At 45.8% G+C, this 17,050-nt stretch overlaps 1 protein-coding gene across 1 annotated transcript in view; it reads right to left on the bottom strand.

Moving 5' to 3' along the window:
• Window positions 1-1,233, bottom strand: part of POU2F1 (POU class 2 homeobox 1) — a 101,942-nt gene extending 100,709 nt beyond the window's left edge. The window contains exon 1 of the mRNA XM_054514101.1: window positions 1,154-1,233. Coding sequence (XP_054370076.1) covers window positions 1,154-1,217 — 64 coding nt within the window. The 5' untranslated portion in view covers window positions 1,218-1,233. The remainder of the gene's footprint in view (window positions 1-1,153) is intronic.
• Between the last annotated feature and the right edge of the window lie 15,817 nt (window positions 1,234-17,050).

Here is a 17,050-nt window from a genome sequence, read left to right as displayed (position 1 = left end):
TGTAAAATATAAACACGGCGTTGGGCTCTGAGTGGCTGTTATTAAAGGTCTGAATTACTAAACATGAGAGGCGGGGAAAGCCGGGCGGCCATTTCAATAATATAAACCTCCCCGAATTAGACATTATTCAAATGAGAAGGAGAGAGAGGGAAGAGAGGGAGAGCGCGGGGGAGAAGGACGGGACCGGCACCGCCGTGCCCTGGGGCAAAGGGGGAGCGGGGCAAACAGCGCCGGGGCAGATCCGGCCCTCAGGGGGAGCGGACCCGGCCCTCGGGGGTGCGGGGCAATCCCGGCCCTCGGGGGGTGCCTCTCCCGCCGGAGAAAGGCTCGGGGGGGCTCTGCCCGTGCACCCCGCAGCCACCCCCCACCGAACCCGCCCCTTGCGAGGGGAGGGGGGGAGCTTTAAATGAAAAAGCCGAACCACGCTCTCCTCCTGGCCCCCCTCCCCGCACCCACCCACCCCACGCTGCAAGGCCCAGGCTCTGGGGAAATAAACCCCGGCTTGGGGGGGGGGGGGGGGGGGGGGTGTGTGCTGCGGGGAAGAGGGGCAACGAGGGGAGTGTTAAGGAAACCGAGTCTATCTGCCTCCCCAGGCCCCAGCCAGGGGCCAGCACCCCCGGCCCCCTCCGCCCCGCCGCCGGGGGGACCCTGCCCGATTCGGGCGACCCGCCGGGATCGCTCCTCCAGCATCCCTCCCTTCCCCCCCCGCCCCCCCCCCCCCACTCCATGAATATGTAAAGCGGGTTTATTGTGGGCGTGCGGGCCGGGTGGCGGCCAAGCCACCCCCGAACGCTTTTGGGTGTGGGGCTGCCTCCCCCCTCCCTCCCGGCGTGTGTGTCCCCCCTCCCTCCCGCCCCGACCCCTCCGCCTCGCCGCGCCGCCGCCGCCCATCGCCCCCATGGCCGGTGCCCCGGCGTGCGGGCTCCGTGTGCGGGAGGGACGGTGTGTGCGTGTGTGTGTGTGTCTCCCCAGCGCGGGGAGGCTGCTCTGCTTCTCCTTCTCCTTCCCCCCCCCGCTCCCTCCTGTGCCGTTAATTATAATAATCCTGAGTACTAATAAATTATGCTAAGCGGGGACGGGCGGGCGGGCAGGGGGGGGTGCGCCCCGCGCGCGCGAGTATGAATATGAATATGTAAAACGCAGTAATGATTACCTGCCGCCGCCGCCACCGCCGCCGCCGAACTCTCATCTTGACTCGCTGCTCCTCCGTCCGCCATTTTGAATATTTTAACCAAAAATCGGCCGCGCGATAAACCCTCCCCCCTCCCCTTCCCCTCCCTCTCTCCTCCCTCCCTGCCCGCGCCGCCGCCGCCGCTCCGCGCATGCGCCCCGGGCTCTGCGCTCCCCCCTCCCCTCACTTCTCCTCAGCCGCTTTCCCGGCGAGGGCGCGGAGCGGCGCCGCGCATGCGCAGCGCGGCCGGACCGTCTCGCTCTCCCTCAGCCGCTGGCGGGCGATGGGGGGAGGCGCGTGCGCACTGAGGCGCCCCCCGCGCGCCCCCTCAGGGCACGGGGCGGTCCGACCCCCCCCCCCCCCCCCCCCAAAAAGGTCCACCCCGTGGTCATGAGGTTTTTTTTTTATGGTTGTAAAATCTAGGTAATTTACAGGGGACAAAATGAATGTTTTGGGGAGCAAATGAAGTAGGAGGGAGAGAATGGACGTGTTGGGGTGAAAACAAGCTTATCTGTAGTGGGCAGGAAGGAAAGGTTTTGGGGATACGACTTGAGGGGAGAGAATGAACATTTTGAGGTAAAATTGAGGTAATCAGGAGTGGAGAGGAAGAGGGAATTTGGTGGGTAAAATGTGAGTTAATCTGTAGGGGAGGGAAGTGACATATTGAGGTAAAACCAAAGCTGTCTGTCAGTAGTGGATGGGAAGGGAAAATTGTGGGGCTAAAGCTTGAGATGATCTCTAGTGGAGAGAATGGACATATTAAGGTAAAAATGAGGTAATCACTAGTGACAGGGAAAAATCTGGGAGGAAAACTTAAGGTCATCTGTAAGGAAAAAGAAGTATTTTGCAGGAAAAATCTGACTGAATCTTTAGGGCCAGAATGAACAATTTGGGGATAAACATTGGATTTTCATGCTGGGTCATCTAGGTAATTATCAGGGACAAAATTCATATTTTGGAGATAAAATCCCAGCTAATCTGTAGGGGAGAGAAGGAAGATTTTTGAGGTAAGCTGAGGCAATCAGTAGTGGACAGGTAGGGAGATTTTGGGGGGTTAAAGCTTGGAATAATCTGTGGGGGACAGGTGCCTGTCAGGAACCTCCTGGTGAACAGGCACTGTGTCTGAGTGGTGGTGTGGAAATACCCGTCTGGACTGCACCTGCACCCAGGTACTGCCCCAGCCCTGGGCAGGGCTAAGCCCCCGTGCACAAAGAGGAATTGCATCCAGGGAAAATGGAATCGCAAAACCTGCGGTTCCCATGGAGGAGGGTGCCTGAGCGAGGGTCTGGTTTTCCTCCAGAAAAGAGCGATTGCACGGAAGCGATTCTCCTCTGTTCAAAAAACCCCACCCCAACATTCCCTCGTTCTGGGCAGCCCAATGCTCCTGGGGTGCTTTTCTCAAATACTTTATCCTCTTACACTTCCCGCGTCAAATTGTCCTGGAAGGGGAGTCGGGTTTCATGCCTCCCTCGTTAAAGGGGAGTAAATATGAGACCAGAGGGACCAACAAATAAAATTAGCTTGAGATTCAAAGCTTCCAAATCAGGACGAACAATTAGCCAGAGTGGCAAAACTTTAATTCCTGACAGATTTGGCAGAGTAAAAATACAACTTACTCACATTTTAATATTGTGTAAATACACGTTATCCCTGAGCTTTGTAATGTACTTCCAGAAAAAGAAGAAAGGGAGGCTGGTGTAGAATGGCATTCATTAAGGACTCGGTCTTAACGTTTTCCAAGAGTCATTAACTCAGATGGGTCAGAGTCCAAGCTGGATTTTCTTCTGGGGGGCAAAACATCGTGGAGTAAGAGGAACTGTCGGGGATCTGTTCTTGCATGCTGTTGCTGAAGAAATTAGGAGTCATATCAGAGACAGCCACTAGATTTTTTTCATTGGTAGGAGAGAGCCAAAAGGGAAAGGCTGAATGAGGGAGACAGCAGGGTGTATCTCCAAGGGGTGAATCAGAAAGGTAATTTTGTCATTTTTATTTAAAAATAAGGTCCTCTGGTAATGGGATTTTTTTTTCTTGCCATCCTATAAAATAACCTCTTGTTATTGCAGAAAACACTAGCAGAAATGGACTGCACTGTGAAAGAGCAAAAACCTTCCCCTAACACCAGTCCTACTCATGCACATTCATTTGCTGACACCCTAAACCAGCAATTAAGCACTTTGTCTCCTGAAGATCTGTGTTGCACTCACAGGAGCGAACATGTAAACAAAGGCATATTGTCGTGCTCCTCTTCAGTTCAGCCATGATCCTCGCGGGCCAGTTAATCCAGTTTTATGGCCAGGTTATACCAGCACTGCAGCACGCAGGGGCTGCACCAGGACAGATAAACGTGGAGAGAAAGGGCTGCCTAGATTAAGGCTCTGCACAGCTCTAATCCTGCCTACGCTGAATATTCTCTCCCGTATCTCCCTATCTCACCCAAAGACTCCTCTCAGTCCGGCATGCCACTTCCCAGTAACCTCTTCCCTGATCCCAGCAGCTTCTTGCTGGGGAGAATTTGCTCCCATTACCACACCTGATTTAGCCTTTGCTCTCGCTCAGCTTCTGCACACTTAGCTGGAACCCACAGCTACCGCAGAAAAGATGTCTGAAAACAAGTAGTTGCTAGTGGTTTGGTGTTTTTATTTTTGGCGGGGGTTTTTTGTTTGTTTGTTTGTTGGGGTTTTTTTGTCATTTTCTGGGAGTTATTAATCTGCGCTGTGTTTTCTAATTGACCACCTATAAAGAGAACTTAATTCACTCAAGCCACATAGGTGCTTTCCTTCTCCCTGTAAAGATTAGTCTGGATCTATGTCTGCATCCTCTCCTCTAGTTTTCTTTGAATGCATCTCTATCTGATGCCTTCCCCAAGGTGTCATACATCCCTGTGGCTATATATCCAGGAAAGCTGGCCAAATCATTAGTGATGAATAATTTATCAGATAAATTTTACCTCTCTTTCAATTGTGAGTGCCACATAGTGCCTGATTGGTGTCTTACTCATGAGCAACTTGCTGGAAATACTTGAAATTTGAGATAATTGGACACAAAGATGATACCAGGCTTAGTCCTGTGAGGAGCTGAGCACCCTGGATTCCTTTCACAAAAAGACATAAGTAAGAAAGTTGGTTGTACAGCTGCAGTCAGTGAGACTGGGCTCACAGTGGTGGTGAAGTATGCGCTGAGACAGAGCCCAAAGCAGTGAGCAGCGAGCAGCACCCTGTGATTCTGTTCTCTGGCTGGACTTGTCAGCCACACAGAATTGCTTCTCACAGGGATTTTGCTTTAAAAAGATTTTCTGGTGGTGAAAAACAATACAGTGTTCAAAATCAACAGCACATGTAAAGGGAAGAAATGGTATCTGAGGATCTTTTAAAGCTCTGCAGTGTATCTGCGTCCATTGTTTTGATGTCAAGCCATATACCTCTTAATTCCTAACCCTAATTGGCCTGCTTGACTTGTGCCCATAAACCCCAAATTTTCTATGATTGCTATGTGACCTTCTGAATTTTCTATCTCCTGCTAGAATTAATTCAGTAGTGCTTCAGAGATCTTTTTTTTTTAAGGTAGGGAGGCAGAGGACAAAAGAAACATCAGGCAGTAAGGCAGGGAGCAAAAGAAACACAAATCACAGTATTTAAGCAAAAAGCACATAGGGAAGGAAATTATCCTTTTCATTAAACATCTCTAGTGTATAGGGAAATTAAGAGCAAACTTATCTGCTCTGCTCCAATTCCACCGTGCCACTCAGATGTGAATCCCAGATGCTGCTTTTCTCACACGATGTCCCCCTTCTCTCTATCCTGTTTTCTTCACATGAGATTTCTCTCCTACAGAAGGGCCTGTTACTAGAATCACGTTTACTTCTGCTTTCCCTTTGGTCATCCAGATAATTAGAGGCTTCTGCCTCCAAACAGTCATTCTTTGCCTCTTGTGTTTTCATACATAGGTCCTCAGAAACCTCTGTATTCCTTTCACTTGGGGACTGCACAGATTGTCTCACATTTAATTAAACTTATCTGTGTGCTTCTGTCCGTTTCCTATTTCTCATCGTCATACACAACCTGACAGAGGAACCGGCAGCCTCCCCTGCTACAGTGTTATTTTTTGAACAGGATACCAAAAGACACTGCGTCTCAAAAAGCTTGCAATTTAGAGAGCTGGCAGGGAAAAAACGAGGGGAAAAATAGGATTAGTACCTTCTTGATTGAGAAGGAGAAGTGAAGAAAAGCAACGTAAAGACTGTGCCTAGTCCCTCCAGCGTCACAGCCGACATTAGTGGGACACAGACTCACACCTAGGTGCTCGGAGGCTGTGCAGTTCAGTACTTTAACCACAAAGCTGTTTTTCCTTTCTCTCCTGCGTTGCTCCCCGCCCTCCTCCTGTTCCCAAGCATGGAAAAGAGTCCACCTTTATCCCCAAGGCTTGGGACCCACCAGTACTGTGTCTTTCCATTATTATACTTTTCCCCCTCTTCAGATCTCCTTCCTACGCACCTTGTGAGTGCTGAGCACGAACAGCAGAAGAGAAATGGAGACTGTCCACTGCATATATTGACTGTTTTTTTCCCCTTGCACACTCCTCTGGCTGCCTTTGACCAGATTGCTTTCTGCCTTCGATTCTGACCCTATTCTCTTGTCTCTGGACTGGAGAAAGGATGACCCTGAATCTCTCATTTCTGAGAGTTGTTGCCACTCCTCTGAATCTTAAAGATAATAAAATTATAGCAGGAAAGTTGTATCATCTCATAATACTCTGCCCCTCCCAAGTGCAGCTAACTGCTTTTTTGGAGATAAGAAATGGAGCATGGACAAAAAGAAGCATGTTTTTCATTTTCATATTTTAAAAAACCCTGTAATTCAGAACCTTCACACATCCTCAGGAAAGGGAGAGGTAATTACTAAAAGGACACTTATCTTTTCAGGTGGGTTTTTCAATCTATTTCTCACTCTCCGCTGCTTTGCCTGCACTTACTTTAGCTCTAGCTCAGTTTTTTGTATGCATTTCAATAGTTGTCATCAATGCAGCTTCTGAACCTTCCTGTTTTAACCAGTTACATCTTACAAATCACCAGCTCTGAGGATTTAGAAAATTATTGCTGTCCTTTTTTAGCAATGGCAAACTAAAGCAAAGAAATTAAGAAACTTGTCTTCGGTTGCATGTGTAGCTGGGCAGCCCAAGAAGACGAGCCCCCAGTTCTCTCTGTTGTGCCTTGATTGAAGGACCCTATTGAGCAGTTATTGTTCCTCTCCCAGAGACCCACAAGGCTGGCTGCATCTTTACCTGTTTCTCGGCTCTGAGAGAGACAACAATGAGGTCCTACAACTTGATTCAGATCCCTAAGGAGTGGGATTTGCAATTGCCTGATTTGAGTTGCCACTCTGTCACAGATCTGCTTTCAGTGTTTTACTCTTCCTCCCCTTGCTAGAGCAAAACCCTTAAAATACCTGTTTTTTGTTAGGATGATTACCAACTAAGACTTGGGAAAAGCTCAGATACTAAAGCAAGAGTGCCAGCAGTGTGACAAACTCAGGCAGAAGGGCAAATTCTGGTTTGTAGCTATATGAAAACCAGGGCTGAACTCCTTTTTTTGACCAGTTGTACAGCACGCTTTCTGCTGTAGACCTTGGGAATGCTTTGGTGCTGCTTACACGAGGAACCAAATTGTTTTTGACCTCAGTGAAGAGGGGGCCAAGAGGGACACATCTGATGCCTTTTAGCAACCGCAAGGTTTTCTGTAGAATAGACATAGCCTATGAAACAAACACACAGCTGGAGTTAGGGTGCTTTTGAAAACATTGTCTTTATTCTCTACCTCCCTTTCTTCCAGGACAGCTCTTTGCTTATTCCCTCTTCAGAAAGGGACTTTTCTGTCACACAGCCCAGCCTGGCTGGAGATTAGGGATTCTCTCTGCCCCTTCATCCTTGAATATTTCCTTTTAATTTCACAGTTTAAATTCCAATTGTGTAATTACATTCTGCCTACCCCAAATTCCTCTGTAATTTCAATTGGACACGGTGTCCTTCACTCTCTAGGCAGAACTCTTGCAGTGCTGTGGGGCACTGTTAATAGGCTGCCACGCTCCACTCTAGTCCCATTTCATGTAAATGGGGAAAGAGAATGGACCTGGATCCCTTTGAACTAAAACTGCTCCTCCATATAGGCGAGACAGGGGTTGCTACAGAGTGACAAGGCAGTCTTGCCCCGTGGCCATACACCGGGCAGTTTTCACAATGCCTCAGTCTGAACAGATTTTTGGAGTAAAAGTCTAAATCTGTCTGGAAGTATTTCTCCCCCACAACACCATACCCTTTGATCACAAATAAAGCTGTACAGGGACACCCAAAACACTACTTCACTGAATTTATGTGGCCTGAGAGTACCTGCTCGGACCGTTTAACATGGCAGAAGTGCCATAGTGATTTAATTTAGGTCCAGGGAGTTGTGTAGCAATGAGAGGGCACGCAGCACAGATGCCTAGTTCAGTAAAATGCTTTACAAGAACTGGCAAGTCCCATGCATTTTATGACCCAACCCCAATACTTGCTGCAGATTTTGCTGTGTCAGCATTTCCCTTCAATCCTTACACTGGTGGTGATCACCTGAGTCCCACATCCCAACTCATTTTATCACAACATTCACTTTTTGTGTACTGGTATCTGCTTTACATCAGTGTGAAATCATTTCTAATTCTCCTACCTCCTTCTTGCTTTCAACTTCCTTCTTCACTCTGGCACAGGTGCTTACTTAGTCAGTGTGCCTGTGTGTAGCCCTTTAGCTATCAGAGACATTCATCTTTCAGATTTTTCACCACCTTCTGCTGTGGCCTTCTGTGGAAACTCAGGGAAGAGAAGGGAGGGAGCACATGTGGGTTGGGAGAATGCTCCTCCTTTGCCGTGTCTCATAGAAGTTTGTCTCCCTGTACACATTCTCTGGCAAGCCCAGGGAAAGGAGCTGTTCACCAGGTTTAGAGTGATGTTCTACACAGGTCGCAGGTCTACATAAGCAAAAGGAATTAGTTTACTTTAGAAACTAGAATAATTTGATGTTTGATCATCTTCAGCCACAAGCCATATTCTTTTCATCATGTGTACACCACTGGCAGAGAACCATGGGGCTGATTCCATAACTGGCAACAGAGTCCTTTAACAAAGTTTATTTCCTTTCACTGCAAGACTACCCTGGGTAGTCCTCCTACCACAGAATGATAAATCTTAACTTGAAATAAACATCCAGCTCCTTGCTGGCAGTGCTGTATCTACACAGAACCCCAGTTACTTTGAATTTTGATGGGACTTCTTCTTTATATATTCCAGACGTTTGGTCCTGCTCCCAAGGGACGTCTTTATGCCTGCTCCCGTGTTGGCAGACCCGAGGCTGCTGTTTGCATCTCTAGCAGCAGATAGATCAGGTGAGATCAAGGAGACCATATTTCCATGTTTCCTTGCTTAGCTTACACTGTTAAAAGTGAGTTGTTGTTAGGAGGAAACAGAGCATGTAATAACTTGAGTTGGGTTTTATTTGGCTTTGAGTCATAAATCTTAAAGGAAAGGAAAGAGCCATCATGTTCATCCCCAAGTTTGTCATACAATCAGCAAGGGGCAAGGCAGTAGTGTGGGCAAGAAAATGAAACATGTGAAGGTACAAGTGCCAGCGGGGGGAAGTCACTGTTGCTTATTGTCAGTTTTGGTGTGACACAGAAAGTTCAGCTAATCCTCTTAGTTACAGAGACACACGGGTGGGGGGAGATTGTTATCTCAAGCAATTTGCTGGCTCTACTCCTTTTTTCCTTCGAGTTTCTTTTCGCCTAATTGAGCAGCATTTCTTCCTGGGACTCGTTTGCAATAATCCTGGGGCCTCATCTGGGAAAACACTGAAAAATATAGAAAGGAGAAGCAGCCCGAGCAAGGCAGCTTGTATCACCGTGAGTTTCTCTCTTCAGAAAGGTATCAGGTTTGGCTCCAAGTGCTGAAGTTTAAAAATAAGATAAAGATTCAAAGTGAAACAGAACAGTCTGTTAATCAGAGCAAATGATCTGTCTGAAAGTTGTATCTCATCCACGTGCTAGAGGGACAGGTAATTACTGCCATTCAGAAAACGAGGACCTTGGTGGTCTGAGGGTGGAGCAGGGGCTGAGAATTCCACTGGAGTGCATCAGAAATGTGTTGATTCCATTTTCATTGCCAAAGAGACGTATCTGCAGTAAATCTAATCAAGAGTCAAAAGGTGAACGAGAACAATAACTGGGGAGTTTGTTTTTATTTATCCAGGAGATAAGGATTCAACAACAGGAATAGAATGAGAAAAAGGCACCTCTTTCTGAGCAGACAATTATTCCACCCACGCTAGCTTGCTCATCATCAAGGTTTTAATATTCTATTACTAAGGCTATTTAACATTTTCTCAGCCTCAAGGCTGCTAATGTTTGTGCAGATACTCTGCCAGTTGCCACAGGTGTCTTTTTACAAGAGAGCTGAATAATTAACATGGGATAGTCCTGAAGATGGCAGTAGCCAAGAGCCATTCTTCAGTAGACTCCACACCTTCTTCCTGGTGCTGGAGCGCGTTGGTATTACCAACATTTGAATACATTTAAAAACTCGATTTCCATATGCAGACAGAGCCTTAGTCCTTGAAGGCACAGATTGTTTCTAGGGAAGTAAAGGCTCTGGTTCCCAAGCCCCAGTGATTCCCCCTGGAGAAGTCTGGTATCACTGTTCAGCTGGCTGCATTACTAAGGTGCTGGAAGTAGTTCTCCCAAAGAAGAGGAGGCTGAACGAGTGGTGTGGCCAGTGCAAACTGTTCAGCTCATAGCCTGATACATTTACTAATGTAAATCTGATTTCAGCTGATACCAATTTACTGTGATATCCTGGACTGAGGACTGCAGACATGAGTGATTTAATTCAAGATCATATCAATGTATTTTGCTGTGCTGGCTAAAGAATTTATTACTTCTAGCTGTGGAGATGGGTTACCTTTTCAACTGGGATGTCTAAATCAAGCAGGGACTGCCAGAGCCATCAGATGGGAGAGGAAGGGCCAGAGTGGACATCAATCACAAAACAGTTGTAAAACAACTACTACAGTGCTTTTAAGAGAAAAGATGTTCTGCTGATGTCCTGCTAGCGCAGGACAAGGAAGTGAGGAGCTTGGCATGTATGTTGTATGTAGACATTCTTTTTGACTTTAAGTTCTTCAGTCTCTCTCTAGTGTTGCTAATCTGGGCCTTTGGAACACCTCTGAGCTCACAGGTCCAGAAGCCATGTCTGAAGCTGGCATGTGACACAAACATGGTGCCTGCTGCTGGCTTCCAAACAAAGGGAACCCCAGGGCTGGATCAAACAAGAGTCACAGTGTGTTTCACCAGGTTTTTGATTCAGGTACTCAGAGATTAAGGGCCCCAGCACGTGCTGTGTCTTGTGCCTTGAGGTCGCTTTGGTGTGTTTCTATGCACACCAGAGATAATAACTGCATTTCCTTATTTCACGCCCATATTGTGAAAATAAATGCATTAAGAAGTGTAATTGCCAGAAGGTACAGAGGTGAGAGCATCTTTGGTGGATTTACTTCCTTTGTTTCTTAAAATACATTGGTAGAATTTGATCAAAACTAATATTTGCTTTGTAAAACTGTACTAATTTATGGTTAGATTGTGTGTGGGAGCAGGAGCAGGTAGAAAGGAACTTGTACCTGTGCTATGCACAAAGCCCTTGGACCACGAGAAAGGCAGGGAATGCTCTGTGATGAGTTATCTGGGAGTCTGCAGTGCTTCAAAAACACAAGGAGGAATAAGAACATGGCAGGAATTGCTGGATTCGTGGATCTGTCTCTTCCTTCTGCAGGTCTGCAGAGCTAGCTAGTTACATGCAGGACTATACCGTGTTCTTTAACCCTCTCAGTGAGCATTTCAGTTTGTAACACCGAAAATATATGGCAAACTCATGTTTTTAAGGCACAGATAATGCTTTCTGAATCTACCTCTGTAGTATTAGACTGCAGCTCTGACGGTGAGATAGCATTTACAGTTGCAGAGACTGTGAAGAAATTAGACATTTATAAAATGCATGCATAATGAGTTTAAAAAAGATGTTTAATAAATATTCTTGTAGTTATATGTCAGATAGATGAGTGTTAGATTACTAAGAAAGTGAATGTCTAAAACCACTGAAGAAAAAGACAGAATTGCAGTGGAATATCATGAATGAAAAAACATTTACCACTCTGAATAGGACCATCATATTTCCCAACAGCAGAACCCCATCCTCCCCTAATTCCCCCCTCCCTTTCCCCTCCCTCCTCAAACACATTCGCATACACTATGGGAGGAATGACAGCTGTTCTTCATGGAATGACAGCCCAGGGATATTGCATCCTCCCTTAAAAAAAAAACAGGCAAGGTACAGAATAAGGTCAGTGAAGGGAGACAAAGGGGTCTCCCAGAGATGGCAAAGGGTAATTTATTGACAGATGAGATAGACGTTACTACAGAAAAATATTAAATGGATTCTTTTCCCCTGTCTTTAGAAGGGAAGAAACGTGGGAAGGGTTAGGAAGGACAGATGCCAGAAATAGAGACAAATTTCCCAGGAGAGGAAGAAGAAATCCTGCAGGAAATTAGGATCACAACACAGAAAAAAAAATTAAAAAAGAAATCAGAGCATCTAAAAAGCTACAAAATTCTGTCCTAGAATTCTGTATGGAAACAACAAAAAAGGGCAGCAGAGAAGGAACCCCACCAGTGTTGGCAGCCTCACTTCAAAGGCGTTCAGTGAGAGGAGGAAGTGCTGGTAAAACACAGCACCTGATTAAAAGGCAGTGTTTGAAAAGGGCTGTCGGGAAATTACAGAGCTGTGCAGGCTCCCGACGTCAGCAGCGAGGAAGACTCTGGGAGCACGAATCAAAGGGAGGCTGAGGGAGCATGTGAAGCATGGAGATTTTATTAGGGGCAGGAGTGAGAAAGGGTTCCTATAATGGGAGCAGCCAAGCTCTGCAGATGGGAGGAAAGGAAAAGCCAGGGCTTCTGGTGCAATAAACTGGCATAGTGCTGTCAACTTTGACAGTGTGTCAGTTCTCACTGCAAGGAAAGAATCCAAGTGAGAGGCTTAAATAGTGGATGTTATGAATATAGTTTTTCTGGCCTACAGAACTTTCCCCCAAGTAATTGCACAGAGGAGGGCAGGAAAAACCAGTGTACTAGTGCACTCTGGTTGGGGTTCTGTAACTCCATGTTGCCTCTAGGACATGTTCCTAGAGCTTGTAACTTCAGAAGGGTTCATGATTTTCACCTGTAAGGGCGAGGCTGACAACAACAGAGGAGTCACCAAAGAAAACTTCCACAAAGATGAAAGCAACAGAACAAAAGAAATTTGAAGGAGGACAGATTTAATTTACATTCACAAGCAGGAATAGGTTTAAGCCAAACAGCATTTTATTCTGCCCCTTTGTGCAGGGAACGTGATTTTCACAGTAACTCAGTCCTTATGGTAGAATAAGGGAATAGGAAGACTTTTAGTGTGTCCATTGTAATGTGCCACATGCAGCACCTTTCTGATGCCACTGCCTGCATGAATCTGGGCAAGACCTTTCCTCAGAGCAGGTTCTTCTGCCCATTCACTAATCTCACCTAAACCCCTCCCATTCCAGCAAGCACACACGATGGTCTCTTACCATGTGCAAGTCCAGCAGAAGCCCAGGGCATTGCATGGCCCTGTGCTGTCAGCTGCCTGCTTTCCAAACTGACAGAATTAATGCTAAACACAGGTTTTAAATTATCTAGATGGGGAGCATTCATCCCATCTCTGTAACTGCCCATGCTGAAGGGAATAATAGCCAGGCTACATTGGATTTGAAGCTTTGATACTCCAGAGGCATTTGCAATCTTTTGAGCCTTGGGAGCCTTTGAGCCTAGGACAACGCAAAAATAAAAGCTGACGTTTTGCTGAGTTTCACTGTTAAATGCTAAGGAAGTGTTAAATGCTAAAGCAGGCTTGTGCTTCCAGTGGGTGATTTAGCCCAGCTTTCTGCTGGCTAGGAGGCTGCTGCATGCTCAAGTGCAATCTGCCACACAGAGCCAGAACCAATCTGATTGTTTCTGAATCACTTCTCAAACAGAAAAACATAGGTAAAGCTCCCGGTTTTGCCAGGAGTGTACATCCCATCCATGTGATGGTGGCCTGTATTTATATTTGAAACCACCTGTACCATCAGTGTGACCCAGATCCGAAAGACGATTGAAGCACTGCAAAATTCAGTGCAGCATATTTTAGGGACAGTCTGCAATTACACCGGGTTATGATGGATAAACATGAAACTGCAATGAGGAATTTCTTCCCAGCCTGTGCTCACAGACCTGAAGTTACCTTCAGTTCTAATGCCAACCTTATCCACAGACAAGACACAGCCCATAAGCAGCAGGTGACAAAAGGCAGAAAGGGGCCTTTTTCAACTCAGTAGCTCAGTGTTCAGGCCATCTCAGAAGACAGCATTTTAACTCACTCAGAAAACCTGAATCTGGGTCCAAGGAAGCATCAAGCTCTTTCCCTGTGCTGCTGATTATTCTGTTAAAGAGTCCCAAATTTACTATTTCCTTTTGAAATGGTTAAAATTCTATGGGCCAAAAAGGCACAGCACTGCTGCTTTGCAAGGTAGTAGCCAGGAGCCATGACTTGGGAGGGGAAAAGCCTGTACTGATAAATGCTATACTCTTTCACATCACACACTCTGTGAAAAAAGGCCTGAAACATATGTCTGCCCCTCGCAGACAAAGGCCTTAATCACCAGTTTAGAAAGTTGTGCTTGTGCTCTCTGGAGGCCAGTGAGTGTTTAATTGCGCCACGGAGAGGTGAGTGATTGCTGATGGAGAATGTTTGTTAGCAAGATGAATTTAGCCCTATCTTTTGAAATTTCCTGCAGGCTTCTGCTGCTGCACTATCCATGTGCAACACCAGGCTCAGTTTCTGGGTCTCAAACACACTTACAGATGCAATCTCTTTCTCCCAGCCTGTGTCTGTTATTTAACTTCCAAGTCTTTTAGGGCAAGAACATCTAGAATTGTGCTGCATGCTGTATGTGTTGCAGTGGGATCCTGGTGCTAGTTAAGACCTCTGGATATTAACATAGTGACAGTAAATATCTATATCCTTAGCTATCTATCAGCCCAAAACAATGCTGAGAAATAACAGGTCATAAAGGTGAGAGATTTGAAAGTGTTGAGTGTGGACATGGATATAAGATTAAAAAGATTCTCACCACAAAGGGCAGGAAAAGCACAGCATCTCCCTGCAAGGTTTTGGAACGATTCTCTGGCAGAGCTCTTCTGTGGCTTTGTAACAGGCAGAGGTAGCCATGCTGCTTGTAAAGAAGGGTTGTGGTCTTAAAGGTAAGCTACACCACCCATTTAAAATGCCAGTTCTGTGTGGCATGGAAAGTGCAACAGTTCTTGAGGAAAAGTGAAAAAATGAGCTGAAGGCAAATTTCTGTTCCTGTTTCCCCATGTATAAAGTGGACATTATGCTCACTATTAACTTCAGCAAGCAACACTGAAATTCTCTGTCATCTTCATATAGAACATGCCTATTTTTGAAATTCAACATTTGTACTTTTTCCTTAATTGGACAATTTTTTTTTTAAACATGGAATTGTCTTGTCAGAAAGATTTCTGATGGTCTCTGCCTTTTTTCTTAGTGCTTTTGCAGTGAATAGCTATGCTTTTTCTTTTGCAAAATACAGACTATTTCACTGAAAATTTTGAGGACAAAAATAATTTCTACTTAGCAGTAGCATTAAAGCCCTTGAATTGGGCCACGTTCTGCTGCCAATGCAGTTTCGAGGACACTTGGAAAATATTTTGAACAGCAGGGAAGAATAGCGATTACCACCTCACAGTCTCTCAAAGGTGTGAATATTGTGGGTTATTTTCCCTTTGACTGTTTATGTCCTATTTACAGTATAATCACACCAAATCAGGGTTATAACATGCCTTTCTTTTTTTCTTTTAGTGAAAATAGAATCCAGCATAATTTTTTTTATTTACTGCAGCTCCCCCTAGAAGCTCAGGCATTTTCAGGCACTAAGCAAGAATGATCTCTTCTCCAAGGCATTCATAACTGAAGGAGAGGGAAAGAGAAAGGTGGCTAGCAAAAATATTAGGTAAGTTATTTACATTTTCTATACATTTGTAAGGGCTATGTTGCAATAAACATAGCCAAAAAATGGAATTTTAAAGAGTACTTAATTGTCAACACAAGAGAGATTTGCCACAGAAATAAGAGATTATTTTACAGTGTGTAAGCATCATCAGACCAAGCTGTGGACACATGCATAAGGTGAGTTCAGTGAAATAATATTCTCACCACCCTATACATACCAGGCAGTGGCACTGTGTAAGTGGATTAGAAGAAAACAGTCATAGAACCACAGAATGTTTTGGGTTGGATGCGACCATAAAGATCATCCAGTTCCAACCCCCCTGCCATGGGCAGGGACATCTCCCACTAGGATCAGGTTGCTCAGAGCCCCATCCAACCTGGCCTTGAATGCTTCCAGATATGGGGCACCCACAACTTCCCTGGGCAACCTGTGCCAGGGCCTCACTACCCTCACAGTAAGGAATTTCTTCCCAATATTTAATATAAATCTACCCCACTATTTAACATAATTCTACGCTTTTTCAGTTTAAAATGGTTACACCACTTCCTATCACTACATTTCCTGATAAATAATAATAATAAAAACAAGCCCTTTTGTTTGTTTTTGTTTGTTTGCTTGAGACCCTGGCCTTTCTGAGACTCAGGCTCCTGGTCTGGCCAACCCAGCTCATGCTAAGGCCTGATGTGTGCTGGAAGCAGCAGCATGGGATTGAAGCAGAGCCAGGTAGGCAGGACAGGTGGCCAGGTAGAACTAAAGGGCCTTTATGCAGCCATGGTGAAAACAGTGATTTTAGCTGAATTAGGAGGACCAGCACCCCTTGCCCCAGGAGCCTGATAATCCCTCCCAGCAGAACTGCATCCTTGGGAGGTGATTTGGGAGCCTGTACATGTCTGATGTGTGTTTAATGGAAGCTGAGGGGGTGTGGGAATCTTTAGCATTGGCCATTAAGATGAACTTAAACGGTATTACTCTCCAAGATGTCCTTCAGTGTAGGCTGGCAGATATACCACTATACATCCCAGAGGGTAAAAACCAAGGGAGATCCTCAGCTATAGAGAAAATGTAACAGAGTGAGCCTGCCTCCGTGTGAAAGACAAAAGCAGAAATTGAGAAATGTGATCAGTTACTACTGAGTGTAAAAGATGATGGAAAATATATTTAGGGAAGGAGCTGTCTCTGAGATGCCAGCTTTCCTTTTGTGACAATGCACAAGTTTTCCTCATTTACTTCTCATAACCCTCTGGGATCTGTGTTTGGAGACGGGGTGACACCATATGGTTCAAAGGGATAGAGCATGCAAGTGCTGTAAGCTCAGGGATATATCCAAACCTACCAGCACTGAACCTAGACTGGATATTTAGGAAACTAAGGTGGGTGCTACTCCCACTGCTGAGGATCTCAGTCCCAAGATGATGGTCCCAAATTAATGATGCATCCTACCTCACAACATTCCTCAGTGACACAGGAATCTGGGTATCCATGGTACATAAGGACACTTACAAAGGCAGCCTCTGCTCTGCAAGCAGTCAGTCGTGGGAAACTCACCAACCACCCTCTGGTCAGGGCAAAGCTGATTCTGTCTAAGGGACAGACAATCCACCTGACTTTACTTTTGGGTGCCCTTAATATACTGGGCACGGATGTATTGAAGGGTCAGTCGTGGGAAAATGGGAAATAGGGACATCACCCTTTCTGTCCCCAAGTTTATCTCCTACAGATGCATCTCTGACTGC

The sequence above is a fragment of the Molothrus ater genome, chromosome 2 (assembly GCF_012460135.2).
Source record: "Molothrus ater isolate BHLD 08-10-18 breed brown headed cowbird chromosome 2, BPBGC_Mater_1.1, whole genome shotgun sequence".
NCBI classification, from domain to species: Eukaryota; Metazoa; Chordata; class Aves; order Passeriformes; family Icteridae; genus Molothrus; species Molothrus ater.
The sequence above is the reverse complement of the archived record's forward strand: the minus strand, read 5'-3'. Positions and strand labels throughout refer to the sequence as shown.